Source organism: Callithrix jacchus, chromosome 1 (assembly GCF_049354715.1).
Source record: "Callithrix jacchus isolate 240 chromosome 1, calJac240_pri, whole genome shotgun sequence".
NCBI classification, from domain to species: Eukaryota; Metazoa; Chordata; class Mammalia; order Primates; family Cebidae; genus Callithrix; species Callithrix jacchus.
In genome coordinates this window covers 141,466,279-141,487,711 of record NC_133502.1, presented here as the reverse complement: position 1 = coordinate 141,487,711, position 21,433 = coordinate 141,466,279, and the positions used below count along the sequence as shown (strand labels likewise).

Below are 21,433 nucleotides of genomic sequence, written 5' to 3'. Positions count from 1 at the left end.
TGAAGGCATGAATCATCGCGTCACTTCCTGCGTAAAGAGCCACTCGTGCACTCGAATTGGCTAGCCTTCCTATTTGGACGGACGTCCCGCCCTCTGGCTGTTTCCCGGCTGCGGTGAGTCTGTAGTAGAGATGGCGGCTCTGACTGACGTGCAGCGACTACAAGCCCGAGTGGAAGAGCTGGAGCGCTGGGTGTACGGACCCGGCGGGGCGCGCGGCTCGCGGAAGGTGAGTAGTCTGGTCCGATGGTCCGTTTCCGGAGCAGAGCAATAGCGGTCCACTGTCGTGGCCTTCGGGATGCAACCGCTCCAGTCCTGTTCTCCACAGCCCAGCCTTTGAAATAACAAAGGTCAGGGACCTCCCAGAGCCGATTGGACCCTCGGGGGTCCATTCTCATAGGGGGCTCTGCAAGTGGTTAAGCCTGAGAGTGGGCTCAGTACCTACTCTGACTAAGACTCCGTTCCGCCCTTGCCCTCGCGGGCTAGTAGGGGAGACCTGGCACACTCGAGAAGCTGACTAATGAGTTTCAATAAGAGCTGAAGTCCATGATAGGAAGGCCCGTCATGGAGCCCTGCGTAATTAATTGCCAAATGAATTGTGCAGGAAGAGGTCCATGGGACCCCTGAGGAGACAGAGCAGAGGTGCATAAGGAAAGGTCCAAAGGATGAGAGGTGAGGTCTGAAAGAGCCAGGATTAGGAAGGAATGAGTACTAGGTATTCAGATGTGGACTAGCACTACTTTATACTAGTGGTGGAATTTTGACAACTACGAAGCTCAGGTGCCCTCTCCTCCCATTTCCACTGTGGGAAGACCTTTTACTGAAGAACTTCTGATGACGTGTCAGGCATATCCTGGAGCTAAGTGCATCCAAGATAATGATGTCTGTTTGTACACGAAAGGAGGAATTAGTTGCCAGTAGCAGACTGCTCCCATTTCAGAACTAACTTCCCAACATTCTCTTCCTTTGGGATCTTTGATGCTCACCCTCCTGGTTTACCTTCTACCTCTCACTGCTGCTTCTCAGAATTATTTGCCTCCCTACTCGCATTCCTCACCCTCTGCCCTAAAGACTGGGTGAGTGCAGTCACTTCCTTAGTGTCCTCCATTTTACCCTTTAATACTGGGATTCCTTACATTCTACCCCTAAACTTTAGGTAGGCTCACTCGCCTTCATAGTGTCAATTACTATTTGCATGTCAATGTGTCTCAAATGTATATCTCTGGTGCAGATTTCTGTTCTGAGAACAAGACTTGTATGTCCAGTTGTTTACTGGATTCTTTTCCACTTGGATATCCAATAGGCACCTCACATTCAATTCATAGGTTCTTAACTGTACTCCTCCTCTCCCCTAACCCAGTTTTCTTCTGTATTCCCTAATTCAGTGATTTCACCATCATTGGGATCCCAATTGTCTTGGACTCTTACATCTCCCACACTAAAGTTATTTTGGAGGGGATAGGACTAGATGTAGGCCAGCCAGTCTAGAGGTCATGAAGGCTTGAATGAGAATGCTTGCATTTCTCATGCCCAAACCCAGGGCTTAGGAACTAGAAAATATATTGTGTATACAATATATTCCAAAAACTCTAAAATAGTTCATTATCTCCCCCATATTTGAATCTCCCCAAGGAGTACATGACTCTCTCTCTCCACTTTAAGGATTCCTAGAAGGTGGGGCTGCATTTCCTTTAGTATTAGAGAAGGGAAGCCAACCTAGAGAATCTGGGAGAAAAAGGGTTCTTTACCTCTTCCAAGCCTTGAGCCAGGTAGTATATCTTGCAATTAACTGCCACTTCCCTTACAGGTGGCTGACAGCCTGGTCAAGGTGCAGGTGGCTTTGGGGAACATTGCCAGCAAGAGGGAAAGGGTGAAGATTCTGTACAAAAAGAGTAAGTGCTTCCATGATATGCCTACCTGCCCAACATCCCATCCCTAGGCTTCCTGGGACCTGGCCCTGCCCCTTCAGTTCAATAGGTCACTGGAAAAGCCCTTTGGGGATAGAAAGATTACGGGGACACTTACCTGCACCCAATTTAATTGGTAAATTGAGGTGTGCTTTTCTACCTTGTGGATAAACCTCAAGCCCATGACTGTGTCCTTAGTTATGAAATAAGTGCTCTGCCTGAAAGCTTCTCTTGCTGAAGGAGGGTAAACAGGGTTTGGGATTTCCCAGGCAAGGTTAAGAGGCAGGAAACAAATTAGACACTGAGAGCCTGGTTATGTCAGAGCTAGTAACCTGCTTAGTAACTAGAAATTAGACAAAGCTCTGACTTGTCTTGGTGGCATCTAGGAGAAAAGAGGCCTTGGTGAGGATAGGTCAGTGAGAATGCTGAGGGCCCAGAGTGTTGGTGGCAATTGTGTTTTCAGCTCTGAAGCTTGAGGTCAGAAGAGACCTCAAGAGAAGAGAGTGGGGAGATAGAGAAGTGGGGATAGGGAGCCTGGTGGAGCCCTTCTCATGTGGCACTGTTGGGTATCAGCTCTTCATTGAAGGCTCTCCTCAAGGCTGACCACCTGACAAACATCCTACATAAGACAGCTCTACTCCCCAACCCTATTCCATTTTCCACCTCGCTACTTTTCTAGTTGAAGATATGATCAAGTACCTGGATCCTGAGTACATCGACCGCATTGCCATACCTGATGCCTCTAAGCTGCAATTCATCTTAGCAGGTAATGCTGGGCTACATGTGTACCTGCATCTGAGGATGTGGGTCATTGGGTAGGTTAAGCACAGAGATGGCCTCCCCATCCAGTCTTCTGATGGATACAACCCCTGGATGCTGCTTTCTGGAATTGTGGCCTGGTTTTGTGTTGAGAATCCTACGGATCCTCTAGTAGACATTGAGTACAGTATGCCTCTGGAACAGCTGCAGGCCATGGTGTCAGCCACAGTGGGAGCTAGTCCAATGTTCTATCACTAGCCTGCCTCTTGGATTTTCCTTCAGAACCTTCCTCACTTTTGCTCACTAGACAGATGAGCTTCTAGGAAAGGGTAGGGGCAGAGAGCATTGCTGTGAAAGAAAAGAGAGAATATTGGCATGAATTTCAACATCTTTCTTTCATGTGAGAAAGTGCTGCAATTTCAGAGTTCTAGGTAGGAACTATTGCCTTAGCAATGTCTGCTATCAGTCAGCCACTCTATAAGCTAGGATTTTCTGAGCTTCATTATTCATCCAAAAGATGTATAATGAATGATCATCTACTCTGATCCAGGTTCTATCCTAGGTGAGGAAGCATACAGTGGTTAACCAGAAAGTCCCTGCCCTCATGAGCACAGCCCATGCTAGGGGAGACAGAGTCCCTCCTGCTTCAGGGACCTGAGCTTTTAACCCAAATGTGAGATTAGTCTCCCAAAAGACTGATCAGTGCAATGCAGCATTGAGGACTGGATAAGATTGGGCAGCTCCTGCTAAGAGGGCTGTCAGAGTTCCCAAAAGGCTCTTGATCAATTGTCATGGCTTAAGCACCAAGTACAGATCTTCTACTGCACTGACTCTTGAGTCCAGCCTCTCCATGTCTCCCTGTGGCACTGCCTCAGGAACTATACATCCAGTGCCACACGAACGGTTGCACAGTCTCCTAAATCATACTCTTAACACTAATCTTTCCCTTCCTGCATGTGGTTCAGTCTCATTGTCACAAAAACATGTTTCCAACATGTTACTTTGCCTACTTTGGAATCTCCTGCCTTGCTAGGATAAAGTCCTAATTCCATAGTCTGCCATTCAAAGCCTTCCTCTGCCGGGTCTACCCTCCCATCTAACTCTGTTTCCTGTGTTCTCCCTGCTCCAGTTCAGCTAACTGAATTCTTTCTCCTCTACTAATTGACAAGTATTCCTGCCTCTAAGCATTTGCACATAACAGTCTCCCTCTTGAATACCTTTCCCACTCTATGGATTTCAGTGCATTGAAACCCCCTGTGCATACAGGGCCTACCCCAGATCCTGCTTTTCTCACTGGACTCTCCCATTACTGTCCCAGCTCTCCTTCGGCATATAATTCTCTATGCTCTGAGAGCCACTGAGCAGAACCTGCCTGGTGTAGTCTGCCACATATCTCCTTTTTTAGATCTTCCCAGGGACCTCTGGGTGTGGGGATCCAAGTCTGAAGTACTTTGTATCCTGTAGCCTAGGAGGTATTCCCTGAGTTTGTTGATAGGAGACTAGAAGAAGAGGCCTTGAAGTTAAACCTTGGAGAAAGGTGGGATTTGGAGTAATTGAGAGGCTCCTTAGGCTCAAATGGGTCAGACCTGAGGCATCCAGGAAAGTTGGGGGCAGAATGAAAATGTGCATCTAGAGAGGAGGGCAGCAGGCAGAGTCACTGCAGAAAGCTCTAGGACCTAGCTATCTCCCTTGCCAGGTCCTCAGGCCCTTACATGGGCTGAGTAGCAATGCCCAGATTTGCTTCACTGCAACTGTCTTGTCCATTTTTGCTTTAGAGGAGCAGTTTATCCTCTCCCAGGTTTCGCTCCTGGAGCAGGTGAACGCCTTGGTGCCCATGCTGGACAGTGCTCACATCAAAGGTATCTCTCCGGGGCTGCAGCATCACTACTGTGGTTGGGAAGGTGGGTGGATGGATGGGCAAGACTTTCTTGTGTTTCAGGTTGTGTGGATTCAGATTGGGTCTGTTCCTTATCTCTTTCTTTTTTTTTTTTTTTTTTTTTTTGAGACAGTCTCAATCTGTCACCCAGGCTGGAGTGCAGTGGCACAATCTTGGCTCACCACAACCTCTGCCTCCTGGTTCAAATGAACTTCCCACCTCAGCCTCCCAAGTAGCTAGGATTACAGGTGTGTGCCACTACACCCAGCTATTTTTAGAGATGGAGTTTCACCATGTTGGCCAGGCTGGTATTGAACTGCTGGCCCCATGTGATCCACCCACCTCGGCCTCCCAGAGTACTGGGATTACAGGCGTGAGCTACTGTGCCTGGCTAGTTCCTTATCTTTATTCTTACCCTGGGGGTACTTGCCACATCCACTGGATTAAAATTACCAGAGTAGAGAGCCCAGTTTTAGGACTTTAGGCAATTGGGGCCTGAGAACACTAGCCTAAGCTCTAGCAGTCCCCAACTTTGGGGAGTCCTTCTGCCTTCTACCCACCCCCAAGCATCTCTCTTTCAAGGTGCTGCAGAACCCAGATTTTACTATCAGAGTCTCTGCCAGGTGCATGAATGTATGTGAGTTCTTTCTGTGCTGCACTGCTGAGAGCAGTCCCTGGGCCTGGACTTTGACAAGCAGACAGTGGCTTTAATTGAATCCAGATATCCATCTTGTCTGTCTCTGGAGGTATTTTTCCCAGCTCCCCCTCCTTACCTCTGATCAGCTGCCCACTGAGTATCTGACAGCCTTAAGCTTTGAGCCCAGCATGGTAGCTGAGCCTCAGGGTGTTGGATTCCAGCTTAGGGACCTGGCATCCATCTTCAGGCTTCCTATTTCCTAGGCTAGGCAGACCTGGCCCCGCTGGGCTGAAAGCAAAAGGACAATTCCCATGATAGCCAAAGCTCTCTTTACCTGTTCCTGCTTATAGCACTGGGGTGGGGTAGGGGACAACACTGGGAACCCCAAGGTTTTTTCTTCTCCTCGGGACATGTATCTTCCCCTCCCCTATGGGTCCTGGAGTAAGACTGGAGTGGGCAGGGAGCCCCACCGCCACCTCCAGCTGCAGTGGTCGATGAAGTCTGGCGTTTGTTTAGCTTCTCCACTCAATACTCTAATCCTGCCAAAGACCTAATAGACTATTGAGCAGTCCCAGGGGAGGGCACAAGCATCATCCAGCAGTATTCGTTGTTTTACAGCTGTTCCTGAGCATGCCGCTCGCCTGCAGCACTTGGCCCAGATCCACATTCAGCAGCAGGTATGGGAGGGTAGAGGACTAGAAGGGAAGATAGAGGTGGCACAGCCCCTTGTCCCCACTCTTGCCACCTGGGGAAGCAAGTTCAGGCCCTTCTGATGTACGCTCAGAGGAAACTTTGGGGTTTATCCTTTATCTTCCATATGTCCCAGTGAAGTAAAGGGACTTGCCTAGGTTCATGTCCAAACCTGCCTCCCAGAGCAGGGCTTTATTGAGACACCATAAGGTTGAGGCTGGGAGGTACCCAAGAATTCCTGGGGATGGTATGTCCTTGACTATGAGTGGAGGAGCTCTTTTTTCACTATTCCCAGGCCCTAGTGTAAAGTTCAAAGAGAGTTCAAAAATAAGGGCACAAGAAGAGGAGACATACACTAGGGGGAATGTTTACTTAATGTATGGCCACTCCCTTTTCGATCAGTCTTTGAACTGCTGTTAGGGCACCCATCCTGGAGCCTGAAAGTTCTCCCATAGCCATTTGTTCCTTTGGCTTTGGGATTCAGCATCATCTTTTTTAGGCTCTATGGGGAGTGGGAGTCCTTGATGAGGCAGGAAGTGTATTGTAAGATAAGGGCTTTACCCAGCTCCTTCCTATGCTACACTTTGGCCCTACAGGACCAGTGTGTGGAGATCACTGAGGAGTCCAAGGCTCTCCTGGAGGAATACAATAAGACTGTATCCTTTCTGCTCAACTAGGACCTTGGGTGTTGTCCCCAAGCCCTGTCCTTCTGTCCCACCGCTAGCTCTCTCTCATCCCATCCCACCCACCTGTATTTGCCTTCTCCCCACTTTCCATGCACTTCCTCACTCAGACGCCTATTCTCTCCTTGACCTACAACCAGACAATGCTTCTCTCCAAGCAATTCGTGCAGTGGGATGAACTACTTTGCCAGCTAGAGGCCACCAAGCAAGTGAAGCCAGCAGAGGAGTGACAGCTGCTCCCCATCCCAGGGTGGGCCTGGGCAGTCAGGCTCCAGGGCCCTATGCCAACCCACCTTTGTTACAAGGCAATGGACGCTTTGTATTTATTGGATCTGAGGCCCACCTCTCTGTACTCAGGTGGGGCTCTAAAGTTAGAGGTCAGGTTACCTGAAATTTCAAATTTGCAACGCCCACCCTCTCCCCCATCAGTGTTCTTATTCCAGTGAAAATAAACCATAGAGATGACTGGAGGAGTGTGCTGGCTTCCTGGTTTAGGTTGGGGGTCGGGGGAGGGGCAGAGGTGTCAGCCCTAATGGCTGGACTGGGAAGTAAACTCATCCTGGTCTGGCTTTCTGGCAGGTGTAGCACTCTCAAGATGAAGGCTCTCATTTGATGATGTGAATGGGATATTCCTTTATATATCCATTTAACCCACGTTTACTAAGAAGAGACCTCCAAATGTCAGATGATGGGAGTAGATGTGGCTAACCTAATCCCTGCCCTGCACTAGCTAGCAGTATACAGTAAAGGAAAAGGGCAGTCCTATCAGGTGGGCACAAAAGAAAAAGGGACTGAAGGGACCTGGTAGGTGATGTGCAGGGACTTTCAGAACCAAGGAAGCAGCATGTGCAAAAGCAGAGAAGAGCCTTTAAATTTCTCTCTTGGGAGCCTACCTGGTGCCACCAGCCGAGAAGGGCAGCCTAAGAGGTTTGGATGCAGGAAGCTTTGGTCCTGGGGAGGGGAAGTTGGGAAGTAGGGGTGCTGGGGCAAGCACGTTGAGAAACAGATTGGCCCCGCACTCCACCAAATGTTTGCTGCCCCCTTGTGGATTCACGGAGTGCTCTGGCTCCAGACCCTTTTTCCAATGGCCCGCTGACTGCCCCGCCTGCACGACCTCACCGGCACCTCAAATTCTGCGTGTGCAAACTGGTCTAAAACCCGGGAGACATCCTGGATCGGAATTCCCTACTTCTCCGTCCAAACAGTTGCCAACTCGAGACTGAACCTACCTACTAGTATCTCCCGACCTAATCTTTTTTTTCCATTCCTACTACTTTTTCTCTGGTTCGTTAGTTTAACAAATCATTTAACAAATATTTGAGCGCCGATCATACGCCAGACACCATACTAGGCTCCGTAGGCACCCCTGCCCTCTCAGCCCCCAGACTCCGCGGCCAGGTGTCGTCAGGGGCTGCGGCCTGATTTCCCCACCACTCCTCGGCTCTCTGCACAAGATCTGGTTCGACAAGCCGCTGGAAAACCCCCGTAATCCGCCAGCGCCCACAGGATGAGGCTGAAGCCCAGAAGTCGGTAATTAAGGCTCTCACCTCTGCAACAGCGGCCTGGGAACTAAACTCATCCTGGTCTGGCTTTCTGGCAGGTGTAGAGCTCTCAAGATGAGAGCTTTCAAGATGAGCTCCAAACTGAAGCTCCTGCTCGCACTCACTGTGAAACCCACTGCTCCCCTTTTGCTCAACAGGTAACGCCAGCCCTCCCCATCTTCTAAGAGCCAGATTCCTCTCCTTCAGACGCAGGACTTCTCTGACGGCTACTCCTTTCTACCGCAGGATATCTTCCTGCCTCCCTCCAGGGCGTTACAGTGGAGACTGCGCTAGTGTCCCAGCCCCACTGGGACTGCTCCGTAGCGGCCTTGCGGGTGGTTCCGTTTCCCGGCGGAGGCGCCTCGCGGCCGGACCCTCAGGCCCCGCCCCCTCGGGGCGTGCGCGGCCCCGCGGCCTTGGAGCTTCTGGGCTCGCGCGCCATCTTGGCTCCGGATCGGCAGTGAGGCGGCTTCGGTGAGAGCTAGAACCTGGCAGGCAGCGGGGCGCTCGGAAGTGGTGGGAGAGGGGACGCCTGCTGCTTGACCGCAGCGGCCGGCAGGACCCTGGAAACGACCAGGGCTGTCTTGGAATAGCCCGAGCAGCCTTCTGAGTCGAGCCTCTGCCCCTGAGTTTCTGAGTGACCTGGGTTGATATGGTTCGACCCTGGTAATCTCTGGGAGAGCGAAGTCAGTTCTGCTTGGGGGCAGCACTGGGTAAGGGTCCTTGGTTGTTTTCCGGGGGCCCTGGGGCGAAGTGCCTTGTCCCTGTCTTTGTAATCCCCCAAGTGACTAGCGCTCTCTATTGGTATTAGTCTGGGGTGAGGGTTCCAGGCCCTGTTCCAAGGAATCCAGGATAAGCGGGACTAGGCTCCAGTTCTGAAGAGTTTCGGATGAGGGGGCCTGGCGTTATCCCAAGAGCTCGGTGTTTGGGGAATTTGGTGTTGCCTCTGGGACTCCAGGATTGGAGGTGGGGGTGTTATGGCCCTTGTAGAGGACGGGGGTGTGGGGGCTACAGCCCCTTCCCAGAGTGAGGCAGGCATGGCCCTTGTCATGAGATGCTAAGGACCAGGGGATACGATCCTGTTTCTGGGAAGTCTGGAACGGGGAGCAGGGCCACATCCTGAAGGGAGGTAAGGGATGGTGGACAGTGACCTGGGCACATGGCCTAGCACTCATCTGATGCTTCCGTGCAGTGGGCAGCGAGAGTCACAAGACAGCAAACTGATGGAGCACTACCGGAAAGCTGGCTCTGTGGAACTCCCAGCACCGTCCCCAATGCCCCAGCTACCTCCTGATACCCTTGAGATGCGGGTCCGAGATGGCAGCAAAATTCGCAACCTGCTGGGGCTGGCGCTGGGTCGGTTGGAGGGCGGCAGTGCGCGGCATGTGGTGTTCTCAGGTTCCGGCAGGGCTGCAGGAAAAGCTGTCAGCTGTGCTGAGATTGTGAAGCGGCGGGTCCCAGGCCTACACCAGCTCACCAAGCTACGTTTTCTGCAGACCGAGGACAGCTGGGTCCCAACCTCACCTGACACAGGGCTAGACCCCCTCACAGTGCGCCGCCATGTGCCTGCAGTGTGGGTACTGCTCAGCAGGGACCCCTTGGACCCCAATGAGTGTGGCTACCAACCCCCAGGAGCACCCCCTGGCCTGGGTTCCATGCCCAGCTCCAGCTCTGGCCCTCGTACCCGAAGAAGGACTTGAGATACCCGATCCTGAAGACCTGCTCAGCCAGGCTGTTCTCCAGGCCTGAATGTCTGAGATGTGTGTCTTTTCTGAAAAACCCTGTGACTGCTAGACATCCCCATCAAGGCTCAGATCCACAGAGGTGGGCCCCCTTGTCCTGCTTCCCCTTCTCTCTGGTATGTGGGAAGGGACTGCTGTGAAGAGTGACAGGTGTGGAGCCTCTGCCAAGTTCTGCATTGCTAAAGAAGGGTTTACTCTGTCTTCTACCTACAGTGCATCTGAACTGCCTTCTGACAGAGGTCCAGGGAGGGATTTAGAAAATAAAGTTTCTACCTATTTGATGAGACTCTACTCAGCCTGCTATGTGGAGTGGGATTAAAGAAATGGGAGTCCCTGCCCTTAGCCCCCGGGAGCTGATTGGGTGAAGAAAGAGGAAGAGTAGGCTCAGGCTGATGCTGGGAGGATCTAGTGTAGATAAGAAGCCTCAGTCAGTACTGAATATAGTTAATTCCCTGGGTAGTTGTTTGTACCGTTTTTGGGCTGGTTTAAGAACACTGTCAGGTCAGACATTTCTCATCATCTGCAACATACAGTATAGTATAGTGGTTGTGAGCATGGACTCAGGCACCAGCCTGCCTGGGTTTCAGTCCTGGTCTGCCACTTAGCAAGTTACTACTCTGTGTGCCTTAGTGTTCTTATCCATAAAACAGGAATACAATACTGTTTATCGCATAGGGTTGTTACGAGGTTAGATAAAGAAATACGTGACATTTAGAAACCACCTTGGCGCATAATGCTATTAAATGTTAATTACTATTATGATTATTAATGACTTACCTATCCCAAATGCAACAACTATCTCACATGTCCTTCCCTCCAGCTTCCTTGCCCTGATCTCAACTGTGGAACTGGACTCCTGCTTTGAAGAGATAGAGGCCTTCTGAACTCCCTCATGTTCCATCTTCACCTCCAGACCTATCTGTATACACATTTATCCTTAACTCTGCTAGTTTGCAAACATGCTTTTTTCTATCTTAGAAACATATCTTTGGGTTGGGCACAGTGGCTGATGCTTGTAATCCTCCTGAGGCAGGAGGATTGCTTGATCCAGAAGTTGGAAACCAGCTTGGGCAACATAGTAGTGAGATCCTGTCTCTACAAAAACATCCAAAACTTAGCTGGGCATGGTGGTGTGCACCTTTAGTCCCAGCTACTTGGGAGGCTGAGGCAAGAGGATTGCTTGAGCCTGGGAGGTTGAGGCTGCAGTGAACCATGATTGTGCTACTGCACTTCAGCCCAGGCAACAGAGTGAGACCCTGTCTCAAAAACAGAAAACAGGCTGGGCGCAGTGGCTCATTCCTATAGTCCCAACATTGGGAGGCCGAGACCAGCCTGGCCAACTTAGTGAAACCTATCTTTACTAAAAATACAAAAGATTAGCTGGATGTGGTGATGTGCACCTGTAATCCCAGTTACTCGGGAGACCAAGGCAGAAGAATAGCTTGAACACAGGAGACAGAAGTTACAGTGAGCCAGGATCGCACCAGTGTACTCCAGCCTGGGTGGCAGAGCGAGACTCTGTCAAAAAAAACAAAACAAAAAATACTTCAATCCCACATCTCTCTTCAGGTATCATCCTTGCCTTTTTTCCCCTTTGCTGCTCCTTTTCTGCTTCACCTTGGCCTTAAACTCTCAGGTCAGGGGCATGAGGAGAGAGGTGAATGTTGCATCAGTAGCCGGGGGCCTATGGGAACTAGAGCTGGATTACGGGCAGTAGTGAACTCTGAAGAACTGAATCAGTTGGGTCTCCCATGGATCTTGAGATTTTCTCCAATGTGTCCAGCAGCCTGGGTGTCCAGTCATGAGGAAAGCAGAAGGTTGGGGCTCTTCTGGGCTCACATTGTAGTAGAGTGGGCCCAGCAATGTAAGGATTTTGAAATGATACTTAACTGAGACCAGGCAAGACGGATTGAGATGTTGGGAGAGGGAATTGGGGAACTGAAGGTCTTGATAAGGGCTTAGAGGAGGGGTGAGGTGACCACAGGGCCAGCAGGCAGTGGTCAAAACTTTAAATACTGCATCCTTTGCTTTCAAAGATAGGTCAGCTCTGAGTGATGTGGAGGACCCTGGGGGAGGGCAGGTGATGAGGATTCAGATGATATTAGAAGAGAAAATCTCAGTAGCTGCTGAGCCAGGCCTATCAAATGCCCAGGTTGTGAAGCATCTAATACACCCCTAAAGGCAATTATGGCTGCAGTGGCAGTGACTCAGGTGTCGCTATCAGCAACTGACTGACTTCCCCCATTCTCCTCGAAGCTAATTCAGGAATTTTATTCCCTCTCAGCTTCTGCATACTGTTTTTTCTTTGAACATCTTCACTTGTGTGTCTTCTGCCGTCAGCAGTTCTCTGAGTATCATGGGATTTCCAGAGCTTTGAGGCCAGGCAGGCTACCTTGCACACTACTGACCTTTAGCTGATGATCTCATCCCATCTACTGATGGCCAGGGTGGAGGGCCATGGAATAATCATGGTAATCTGTGCTGAGGTAGCATTGCAAGTTCTGGAGTCCCAGGAAGGGCATTTTCTCTCCCTCTTTGGTGGAAGGGGTGATAGATAGCAGGAAAAGAATGTGGAGTACAAAGAGTGTTGGTTTTTGTTGTTGTTGTTATTGTTGTAGTTTTTAATAGACTAGCAGGGACTTTAGCATGTTTATAGGCTCACAGACAGAAGAAGCCAGTAGGAAAAGAGATGATGAAGGATGCAGTAAATTGTGAATAACTCACAGTATGATGTTCCTGAGCAGGTAAAAGCGAATGGGACCCAGAAGCATGGTGGTAAGGCCTCCAAAGGGAAGAGGAGGGATAACTTCCTGTAACAAGAGGGATGGAGTTAGGACGGATATGTATGCAGATAGGTCTGGAGGTGAAGATGGGACATGAGGGAGTTCAGAAGGCCTCTATCTTCTCAAAACAGAAGTCCAGCTCTACAGCTGAGAGTGGGGCGAGGCAGCTGGAGGGAAGGATGCGTGAGATGGTTGTTGCAGTTGGGAGAAATGACTAGGGAGAGGTGCAGGAGGATGACCAGACAGGGGTAAAAGCCCAGTGTAGGCTGATAGGGTTGTTGGTCAGGGTGTGTGAGCTCTAGCAGTACCCACGGGATAGGTGAGGATTCAAAAAAAGCACAGTTACATTCTTCCAGACTGATTTTAAGATAGGCAGGAATGATGGAAGATTAATGAGGAGACTAGCAAGAGAGTACATGTAGTGAAGGACCAAGGCATCCAAACTGTGCTAGGAGGGAAGTGAGGGAAAGTGGACAGGGGACAGTGGCCTGGAGATCCCCATGAAGATGGGGTGGGGTGAGATGGACTATCCCAGGACAGGAATGCTATAGCTGTATGGGTTTCCTAGGCTGCTGTAACAAAGTGCTGTAAACTGGGAGGCTTAGAACAACAGAATTTATTGTCTCACAGTTCAGAGCTGGAAGTCTGAAATCAAGGTGTTAGCAGGGCCACACTCCCTCTGAAATCTGAGGGAGAATCCTTTCTTGCCTCGTCCTCGTGATTTGCCAGCATTCTTTGGCAAGCTTGACTTACAGGTGCATCATGCCAATCTTCACATGGCATATGCCTGTGTCTGCACCCCATCTTACCTTTTTGTGTGTCTTTGTGTCCAAATTTCTCTTTTTTGTAAGGACACCATTTAATACTGGATAAGGGCCTGCCCTAATGACTTCATTTTAACTTGGCTATCTCTATAAAGACCCTATTTCTAAATAAAGTCACATTCTAAGTTACTGGGGGTGAAGATATCAGTATTTGGTTTTGGCAGGGGGTGGGCAGTGGGAGTGGAGGGCACACCTAAAGAGTGGGAAGGTATTAATAAAATTGAGGGTTTTCAGAGCTGATAGGATTTGTGTCCATGAGAGTGGATAGCTGGAGGGCCTGGAGGAAGAGTCACTGAAGATGAAGCTGGTGAGTTGAGGCTGGGAAAGGTGAGGTGGGGAACATCCTGGTGGGCAATGGAGTCATCCAGGATGGAATGTATTGAGCATTCTCACTACCTGTCTTAGAGGTGGCATGTCTAGCCACCTCCTGTTTGTCCCCCTGAAATCGGGACATCAGAACACAATATGCCTGAAGGAGTTATGTGCCTCCCATATCCAAGCAGGCACCAAGTTCTGCCCATTTTGGCCTCTAGGTCTCCATCCCCAAAGCCTCTCTTGGTTTGTGCCACTCATCATCTCTTGGCAGTTTCCATACTGGTCTCCATGCTTCACTCCCCCCAGAGCTCTCCCCCAAGCCAAGCTGCTGGCTATTCCCTTTGTTTAGAATGCTTTTCCCCCAATACTTGCATGGTTCTCTCCCTCCCTCCTTTAAGTCTTTGATAAAATGTCACCTTCATGGGGTCTACTCTGGCCACTTCATTTAAAATTGTAGTCCAGCACTTTCAATGTTCCTTACCCTGCCTTTCCCCCTCCCCCAGTTTTTTTTAACCTCTATGATATGTACATCTTTAAAATAACACTTTTGTTTATTGTCGCCTCCTGATGAGAATGTAAGCTCCAAAAGGGCAAGGATCTTTGTTTCATTCCCTTATGTAACCTAAGGATCTTGAACATCACTTGGCATATAGTAGATGCTCAATAAATATTTAGCAAGTAAATGAATAAATATTGAGCCCCCCTAATGTGGGGCCATACTCAGATCTGACCTTGTCATTTCTCTATTCCCTTAGTCTCCATGCCAAGATTAGAGGACAGGATCCAAGTTCATTCACTAGGTGTTTTTAAAGGACCCCTTTGCTTGGCCTCTGCCCATGGCTTAGTCCATCTTTGGCCTTGGACCCTAGGCTCCAACTACACTCACCCTTCCCAAGTGTCATAAGATTTTCTGCCTCTGAACCTTTGTCCTTGTCATTCTATCTGCTTGGAATTCATCACGAATGTTCAAAGGACACTGGTGCACTGAGCACTCCCTTGGGGACTACCTCCCCTCTCCTCACTGTAATTGGCCCAGCTTTCACATTGATAGGTGATGTTCTGGCTACACTCACTTCTGACTTCAGCCACAAGGTGGCAGCATTTGCAAAGGGATAGCCCATTCCTTTCCAGGGTCTGTGCAGAAGGCCTCAAGAGTCCCAAGACACAGAGACTTGGAATTTGATCCTTAATGTGCTCAGTGACCCCTCAGTTATTTAAAAAACAGCTAATGATCATCCACAACGTGACAAATTTAGCCACTGGGCTCGGAACCTCCAAACCCACGAGGGCTATAACCACATATGTAATTTCCCTATGGAGGCCGGGCGCAGTAGCTCACACCTGTGATCCCAGCACTTTGGGAGGCCGAGGCCTGTTAATCATCTGAGATTAGGAGTTGGAGACCAGCCTGGCCAACATGGTGAAACCCCATCTCTACTAAAAATACAATCATTAGCTGGTCGTGGTGGCGCACCCTGGTAATCTCAGCTACTTGGGAGGCTGAAGCAGGAGAATGTCTTGAACCAGGGAGCTAGAGGTTGCAGTGAGCCAAGATAGAGCCACCGCACTCCAGCCTGGGTGATAGAGACTCTATCTGGAAAAAAAAAAAAAAAAAAGCCAGGTGCGGTGGCTCGTGCCTATTATCCCAGCACTTTGGGAGGCCGAGGCGGGTGGATCACGAGGTCAAGAGATTGAGACCATCCTGGTCACCAAGGTGAAACCCCGTCTCTACTATAAATACAAAAATTAGCTGGGCATGGTGGTGTGTGCCTGTAGTCCCAGCTACTCGGGAGGCTGAGGCAGGAGAATTGCTTGAACCCAGAAGACGGAGGTTGTGGTGAGCCAAGATCGTGCCATTGCACTCCAGTCTGGGTAACAACAGCGAAACTCCATCTCAAAAAAAACAAAAAAGTTTTCCTATGGTGTGACAAGTACACAGATTAGGGAAGTTTATTGCTGCAGGAGTTCAGACAGAGTCCCTATTCTAACCTTTAGGGACATGCAAAGCTTTAAAGAAAAGGAGGTGATACCTGTGTGGAATCTTGAATAGCTTAGGAGAGACGTGGGAATGACATTCCAGGTGAAGGGAAGGATAAGCCAAGACATAGAAGCAGCGTAGAAATGATCACTGGAGCATGAAATTCAAGGCAGAGAGTAAGGGATGAGGCTCAGAGGTGAGCGGGGTCAGACAGGGAGGCCTGCAAGCCTGGCCAAGGTGCTTGGACTTTATCTTGAGGGAGATGAAATGTCACTGAAGGCTTCAAGGTGAGAGTTCTGTGGAATATCAGACTGTGTTTAGAAAGAGAACTCTGGCTACAAAATGTGGAGAGTGGATTGCAGGTACAGGACAGGAAGAGCAGTGAAAAAGCTGCTGTAGGGATCCAGCTGGGAGACAGTGAGTCCAAAATTATAAGCAGAGCAGGCCCTAAAGAAGCTCCTCCCAGCCCACAAGGGCACTTAATGCCTGGCACTTTGAAAGGGTTCTTGGCCCTGGGAACTCTCTCCCTCACCATCTGAGCCACCTCAGCCCCTCTGTTCCGAGACTCCTGTTGTTGCTATCTCAGCTCCTCTGATTATTCTAGCTGGAACCATGGTCTTTGTCAGTTTCTATATGGAGGCCACTGTGTCCTATGTTCCTCTATGTTTGTGGCTTGTTAGATTCCAGCTTAGCCTACACCCCAGCCTCTCTCAGTGTGACCATTTCATGCACCCCAAGTTAGGAATGTGGCTGAAGCATCACCTCCACCATGGAGCCAAGATGAGCACTGCTCACCCCCCTGTCATCTCCTGCTACTCCTTACCTGAGGCCAGTGGCATGTCTGATGCTGAGGGAAGGGCATCCCCTGTAGTCAGAGAAGCATAACCTGAGGAAAGGCCTAGAGGTAGGAAAATGAAAAGATGTTTGGGGAGCAGGGGCTGGCATTGTTAGCAGGGTCTGGCAGGGACAAATCAAGGCCTACAAAACCAGACATGGGGCCATAACCATATACTACATATAAAGAAAGAGATACCAAAGCCAGGTTTTGAGAAGGAACTGAGAGTCACCTTCATTCATAGACTCATGAATATGCACAGAAACCTGTTGAATTATGCAGATAGAAAGGATGTAAATGTGCATGCAAATTTGGCACTGCCCTGCCAGTTGCTATGGAAACCAGAGAATAGCAAAGTAGGGGCCCAACACCCTGGGGAGACCAGGCTAGAGAGACTGAGGCCAGGAAACCCCTCTGTCCCTCACCCACTTTTCCCACTCCTAATGTTTTGATCTCTTTCTTTGCCTCACCCTGTCGTTGCTTCCTTCTGCTTTGTCCTCTGTCCATCTCTCTGCCTCTCTTGATCTTGCTGTCACTGTCTTCCTCTCTCTCTTCTCCGTCTCTCTGTCTCTCTGTCTCTCTCTCTCTCTCAGTTGTTTTTTTCTCCCCCCTCCCCGTGTTTCTTCATCTGAGTCTGTCTCCACATTGCTGCCCTGTGACTGAGACAGTTTCTCTCTGATTTCATGTCTCTCCCTATCTTGCTGTCTGTGTCTTTAATTCCGTGGCTCTCCCTTCTGCATTTTTCTGTCTATGTCTCTGACTCACATCTCTTTCTCTGCATCTTTGTTTCTGTGTCTGACTGTGTCTCTGAGAGTTTCTATTTCTCAGTCTCTCTTCCAGGCTCTCTCTTCTCTCTTTTACTCTGATTCTATCTCTCTGAACCTTTTGTCTCAATGCTTGTTTTATGTGATGAGAAGGACAAGAAGCTGCACATCTGCCCTTACCTGATGGGATGTTTTGTTCCTTGCCCAGCTGCCCACATGTTCAAGGATTCCTGGTGCCCTCCCACATGAAATCCTGTTTTGAGTCTGGCCCCCATCACAGTACTGGCATAGGATCCTCCTAACAGACCCAGGCTGGCTACCAGGACACCAGACTCCTGCCTCAGCCTCTGCCTGCCCAGAGTTTCTCCCTCTCTGCCTCTGTATTCCCAGTGCTCTTTGCTTGACGCTGGCAGGTACCTTGAGGCAATGATGTCTTGGGAGTAGGGAAGTGAGGGGGGAGTCTCAATGGCCCACCCATCTGGCTATTTGCCCAAGAGCTGATGTGAAGGGTCTGGCCAGGGCCCAGGTGTGGTGGCATCTAGGGCTATTTCAGACCGATTCTGACCCCCAAAGAATACTCCTTGCTGAGCCACAAAGTTGAGCAGCAGCCTTTCCATAGTCTATCCATGTTCCTGCCTGCTACAGCCTCAGCCATTCAATTCCTTGTTTGGAGTCCTCTGTTTGCCCCTCCTTCATTGGGTTTACATTTGATGAGCACCTATTCTACCCCATGCCCTCTGCCTTCACAGGTCCACAGTGACATGGAAATGACATCTGGATTTCTTGTGTTTGCCTCACCACCACTACCTAGAAGGAGCTTTTTGGACCAAGTGAAGAACACATACTCTTCAACCCCTGCAGTTTCCTATCCTTGGTGGTCTTAGCTTAGGGGTACAAGGCTTATGCAGCTGCCAAAGTCATGGATTGAGATTGAGAGGGACAGAGATAGACAGAGCCAGGGACAAGAGAAACTAGATCTGTGCAGGCAATGTGCTTCCATACAGGGTTTGGGATGGGGTATGGGAGGCTCAGAGCAAAAGCTGGCATGAGGATGGGCCAGAATGTTTTGAGTGCAGGTAAGCAACCTTGTGTGGGGGTAGAGGGCTTCCCCTTTCAGTTCTGAGCTTTGGGCAGGTTGCCTCACCTCCAGGCAAGCAGTAGTTATGGGTGTCTGGCCTCAGTCCAATGTAGGAGCAGCTAGAGCAGTCAGGACAAGTCTCCCCTCCTCAAGAAGCTGCCAGGCTGAGCCCCCAGCTCTCCTGCCCGGCCAGAAAGGGCCATAGACAGGAGTACTCACCCCAATGATTGTGGTTCACCTATGTTCAGGCTCAGGCATGACCCTGCTGCCATGAATGCCATATTTGAATTTACCTCCCTGGACACTCCCACCCTACTTCACCTGGGCCAGTTGTGACAGAGGGTTGGAGTAGGGTCATGCAGGGCTCTCTACAGGGCTGCAGGCAGGGACAGATACAGGGAGAGCCAAAGAGATCAAGAGAGAGCCAGTAAAAGACAGAGACAGAGGATGATGTTGATAGAGAGATAAGGAGAAAGGTTGTGACAGAGGAAACATAGACATCGACTGGGAGGAAGCCAAATCCAGCATATGAAGGGGGCTTTAGCACCTACCAGGCCTAGCGCTAAGCACTTAATTGGATTATCTCATTTAACTTAATCTTTTCAACAGTCCTAGGAAATAGGCACTGTTATGATCCCATTTTACTTCTGAGGTAATTGAGACATTAAGTCACTTGCCTGAGGCCACAAAGCCAGTAGGTGGTAGAGTAGGTATTAGAACCCCTCTGTCTCTAACCAAAGAGCCAGGGAGAGAGACAGAGAGAGAGAGGCAGGCCCAGATTTCCACACCAACACTCAGGGAATCTGGGAATCCTGAAATCTCTGGACAGCTGTGCAGGGGGAGGGCCTTCCCATCAGTCTTACAAAAGTGCAGCTTCTGGTTCTTTCGGTAAGAGACAAAGACTGAGACATAGAGAAAGAGAGACATCTAAGCAAGGAGAGAGATTCCAGGCCACAGAATTCCTTCTGACCTTTTCACTTCCTGCTACCCTGGTGTGCAGCCTGTCCTGCCCCTGCTACAGTTCTGACCAGCCAGCACCTCCCTCTGGCAGGGTCTTCCTCAGGCTTTGAGATCTATTTTCCTCCACATATTTATTGAGCACCAGCTAGTTGGTGGGTACTCTTGCCCCACATCTACCTCCTCCCTTTCCTTTTCACTATCGCAGTATCATTCTCATTGTCTAACTTCAACCTGCTAGGTTCTGCAAAAAGGGATTATTAAGTCTAGAATTTGGGATGTCTCAATATGAAGAGGTTAGCCTGGTATATACTGAGCTTTTCTGAGTGCAGAGAAGAGGTCCCCTGAGGTCTGGCTTTGGGTGCCTTCTGGTTGGAGGCCCCTTCTAGTTGGTTTGAGGAGGAGGGTCAGCAGCCCAGCTGGTGGGGGCCTGGGAGAGCTGAGCTGTCAACGGCAGGGACGATTGGGGTGAGAAGAAAACCAGGAGCTATCCTGGGGGAGCCTCGGAGTCATCGTTATGGTTTCTAATGTCTTAGCCCTGGTTTCAATTACCCTCAGGGTCGCCAGGGTTCCCCAACCACTGCAAGCTCCCTAGTTTGAGAAAGGCTCAGAACTCTCCTGGGAAGACCAAAAACCAGGGGCTCAGGGATAGAAGTCTAGGGGCCTGGGAGGAGCTTTTTAATTCCTCTGCCTGGCTGAGAGAGGCCCCCAACCCAAGCAGGGCTCCAGGGAACAGCAGGGAGGCTGGGGAAGGAGGGGTCTACACTCTACTCACAGGCCTCTGTGGAGGGGTCTACAGCAGCCTGTTCCATATCCCCAGCTTGGTCCCCTTGGCCCCAACCCACCCCTGGCTGCTAAAAACCTGGGCTCTTCCTTGGTCCCACCAGGCTGCTTTTTGGCCTCATACAACCCTGATTCTTCTATCTCAGGGGCCATCACACCTTCCCTCTCTTCTGGAAATCCCTCATCTTTCCTGTTTTATTTATTTTTATTTATTTATTTATTTTGAGACAGAGTCTCCTTCTGTCACCAGGCTGGAGTGCAATGGTGTGATCTTGGCTCACTGCAACCTCCATCTCCTGGGTTCAAGCAATTCCCCTGTTGCAGCTTCCCAAGTAGCTAGGATTGCAGGCACCTATCACCACGCCTGGCTAATTTCTGCATTTTTAGTAGAGATGGGGTTTCACCATGTTGGCCCAGCTGGTCTCGAACTCCCAACCTCAGGTGATCCACCTGCCTCGGCCTCCCGAAGTACTGGGATTACAGGAGTGAGCCACTGCACCCGGTCCTTTATTTTTATTTTTATTGATTTATTTTTGTTTATTTATTTTTTACTGCTCCTCCACCCCCAATTTTGTTGTTGCTGTTGAGATGGAGTCTCAGTCTGTTGCCCAGGCTGGAATGCAGTGGCACAATCATGTCTCTTTGCAGCCTCTACTTCCTGTGCTCAAATGATCCTCAGCCTCCTGAGTAGCTGGGACTACAGGTGTGTGCTACCACACCTGGCTAATTTTTATTTTATTTTTTATAGAGACAGTGTCTCAGTAATGTCACTCAGGCTGGTCTCAGACTCCCAAGGTGATCCGCCAGCCTTGGCCTCTCAAAGTGCTGGGAATACAGGCGTGCATCACCACCTCTTTCCTCTCTTTTCATCATGGGTTCCCAGAGTTTCAGTCTCAATCCTCCCCTCCTCTTCCTTTCTTATCACACTCCTTCCCTGTTCTCTATCTCATCATCCCCTAGCACCATCGTAATTTCCCGGGTCAGTCTGAGACTCTGAATGCTCAAGCCTCCAGCACGTGCTGAGTACAAGGTAGGCTGGAAACTGTTGAACAGGGGCTGCATACCTAGCTGTCACACCACGAACCCTTCAACTGAACGTGTCAAGTCCCTTCTCTCTCTCAAGCTCAGTGAATGGTAGCATCATCTCAAGTCTCTCAAGCCAAAAACATGGGAGTCATCTGTACTTTTGTACACAATGTTCCCTCTAGGCCTGGCACACAGTAGGCACTAATAAATGTCTGTTGAACTGAATTTAATTCAGTTTTCTCTCTTGGACTCCCCCTC

General features: G+C 49.8%; 3 protein-coding genes and 1 long non-coding RNA gene across 7 annotated transcripts in view; 3 read left to right on the top strand and 1 right to left on the bottom strand.

Moving 5' to 3' along the window:
• Positions 1–99: 99 nt before the first annotated feature.
• Positions 100–7,019, top strand: DCTN3 (dynactin subunit 3). Of its 3 annotated transcripts, XM_002743035.6 has the most exons (7): positions 100–226; positions 1,805–1,889; positions 2,584–2,670; positions 4,439–4,522; positions 5,795–5,853; positions 6,463–6,522; positions 6,690–7,019. In XM_002743035.6, the coding sequence occupies exons 1-7, from the start codon at positions 131–133 to the stop codon at positions 6,777–6,779; spliced, it is 561 nt and encodes a 186-aa protein (XP_002743081.1). In that variant the 5' UTR covers positions 100–130; the 3' UTR covers positions 6,780–7,019. The 3 variants fall into 3 exon arrangements, with proteins under 3 accessions (XP_002743081.1, XP_008996852.1, XP_008996847.1); XM_008998604.5 differs by lacking the exon at positions 4,439–4,522; XM_008998599.5 differs by lacking the exon at positions 6,463–6,522.
• Positions 2,697–8,449, bottom strand: LOC118142893 (uncharacterized). The gene is made up of 3 exons (XR_004726762.3): positions 8,097–8,449; positions 5,313–5,464; positions 2,697–3,011 (listed from the first exon to the last, which is right to left on the bottom strand). It is a non-coding gene; the product is annotated as an uncharacterized LOC118142893 (long non-coding RNA).
• A 68-nt stretch (positions 8,450–8,517) lies between these two features.
• Positions 8,518–10,113, top strand: RPP25L (ribonuclease P/MRP subunit p25 like). Of its 2 annotated transcripts, none has more exons than XM_078371015.1 (2): positions 8,518–8,564; positions 9,283–10,113. In XM_078371015.1, the coding sequence occupies exon 2, from the start codon at positions 9,314–9,316 to the stop codon at positions 9,788–9,790; it is 477 nt and encodes a 158-aa protein (XP_078227141.1). In that variant the 5' UTR covers positions 8,518–8,564; positions 9,283–9,313; the 3' UTR covers positions 9,791–10,113. The 2 variants fall into 2 exon arrangements, with proteins under 2 accessions (XP_078227141.1, XP_008996837.1); XM_008998589.5 differs by having other exon boundaries at positions 8,518–8,803.
• Positions 8,518–21,433, top strand: part of CNTFR (ciliary neurotrophic factor receptor) — a 60,634-nt gene continuing 47,718 nt past the window's right edge. The window contains exon 1 of the mRNA XM_078370918.1: positions 8,518–8,564. The gene's annotated coding sequence lies outside the window, so the exon portion shown is untranslated. The remainder of the gene's footprint in view (positions 8,565–21,433) is intronic.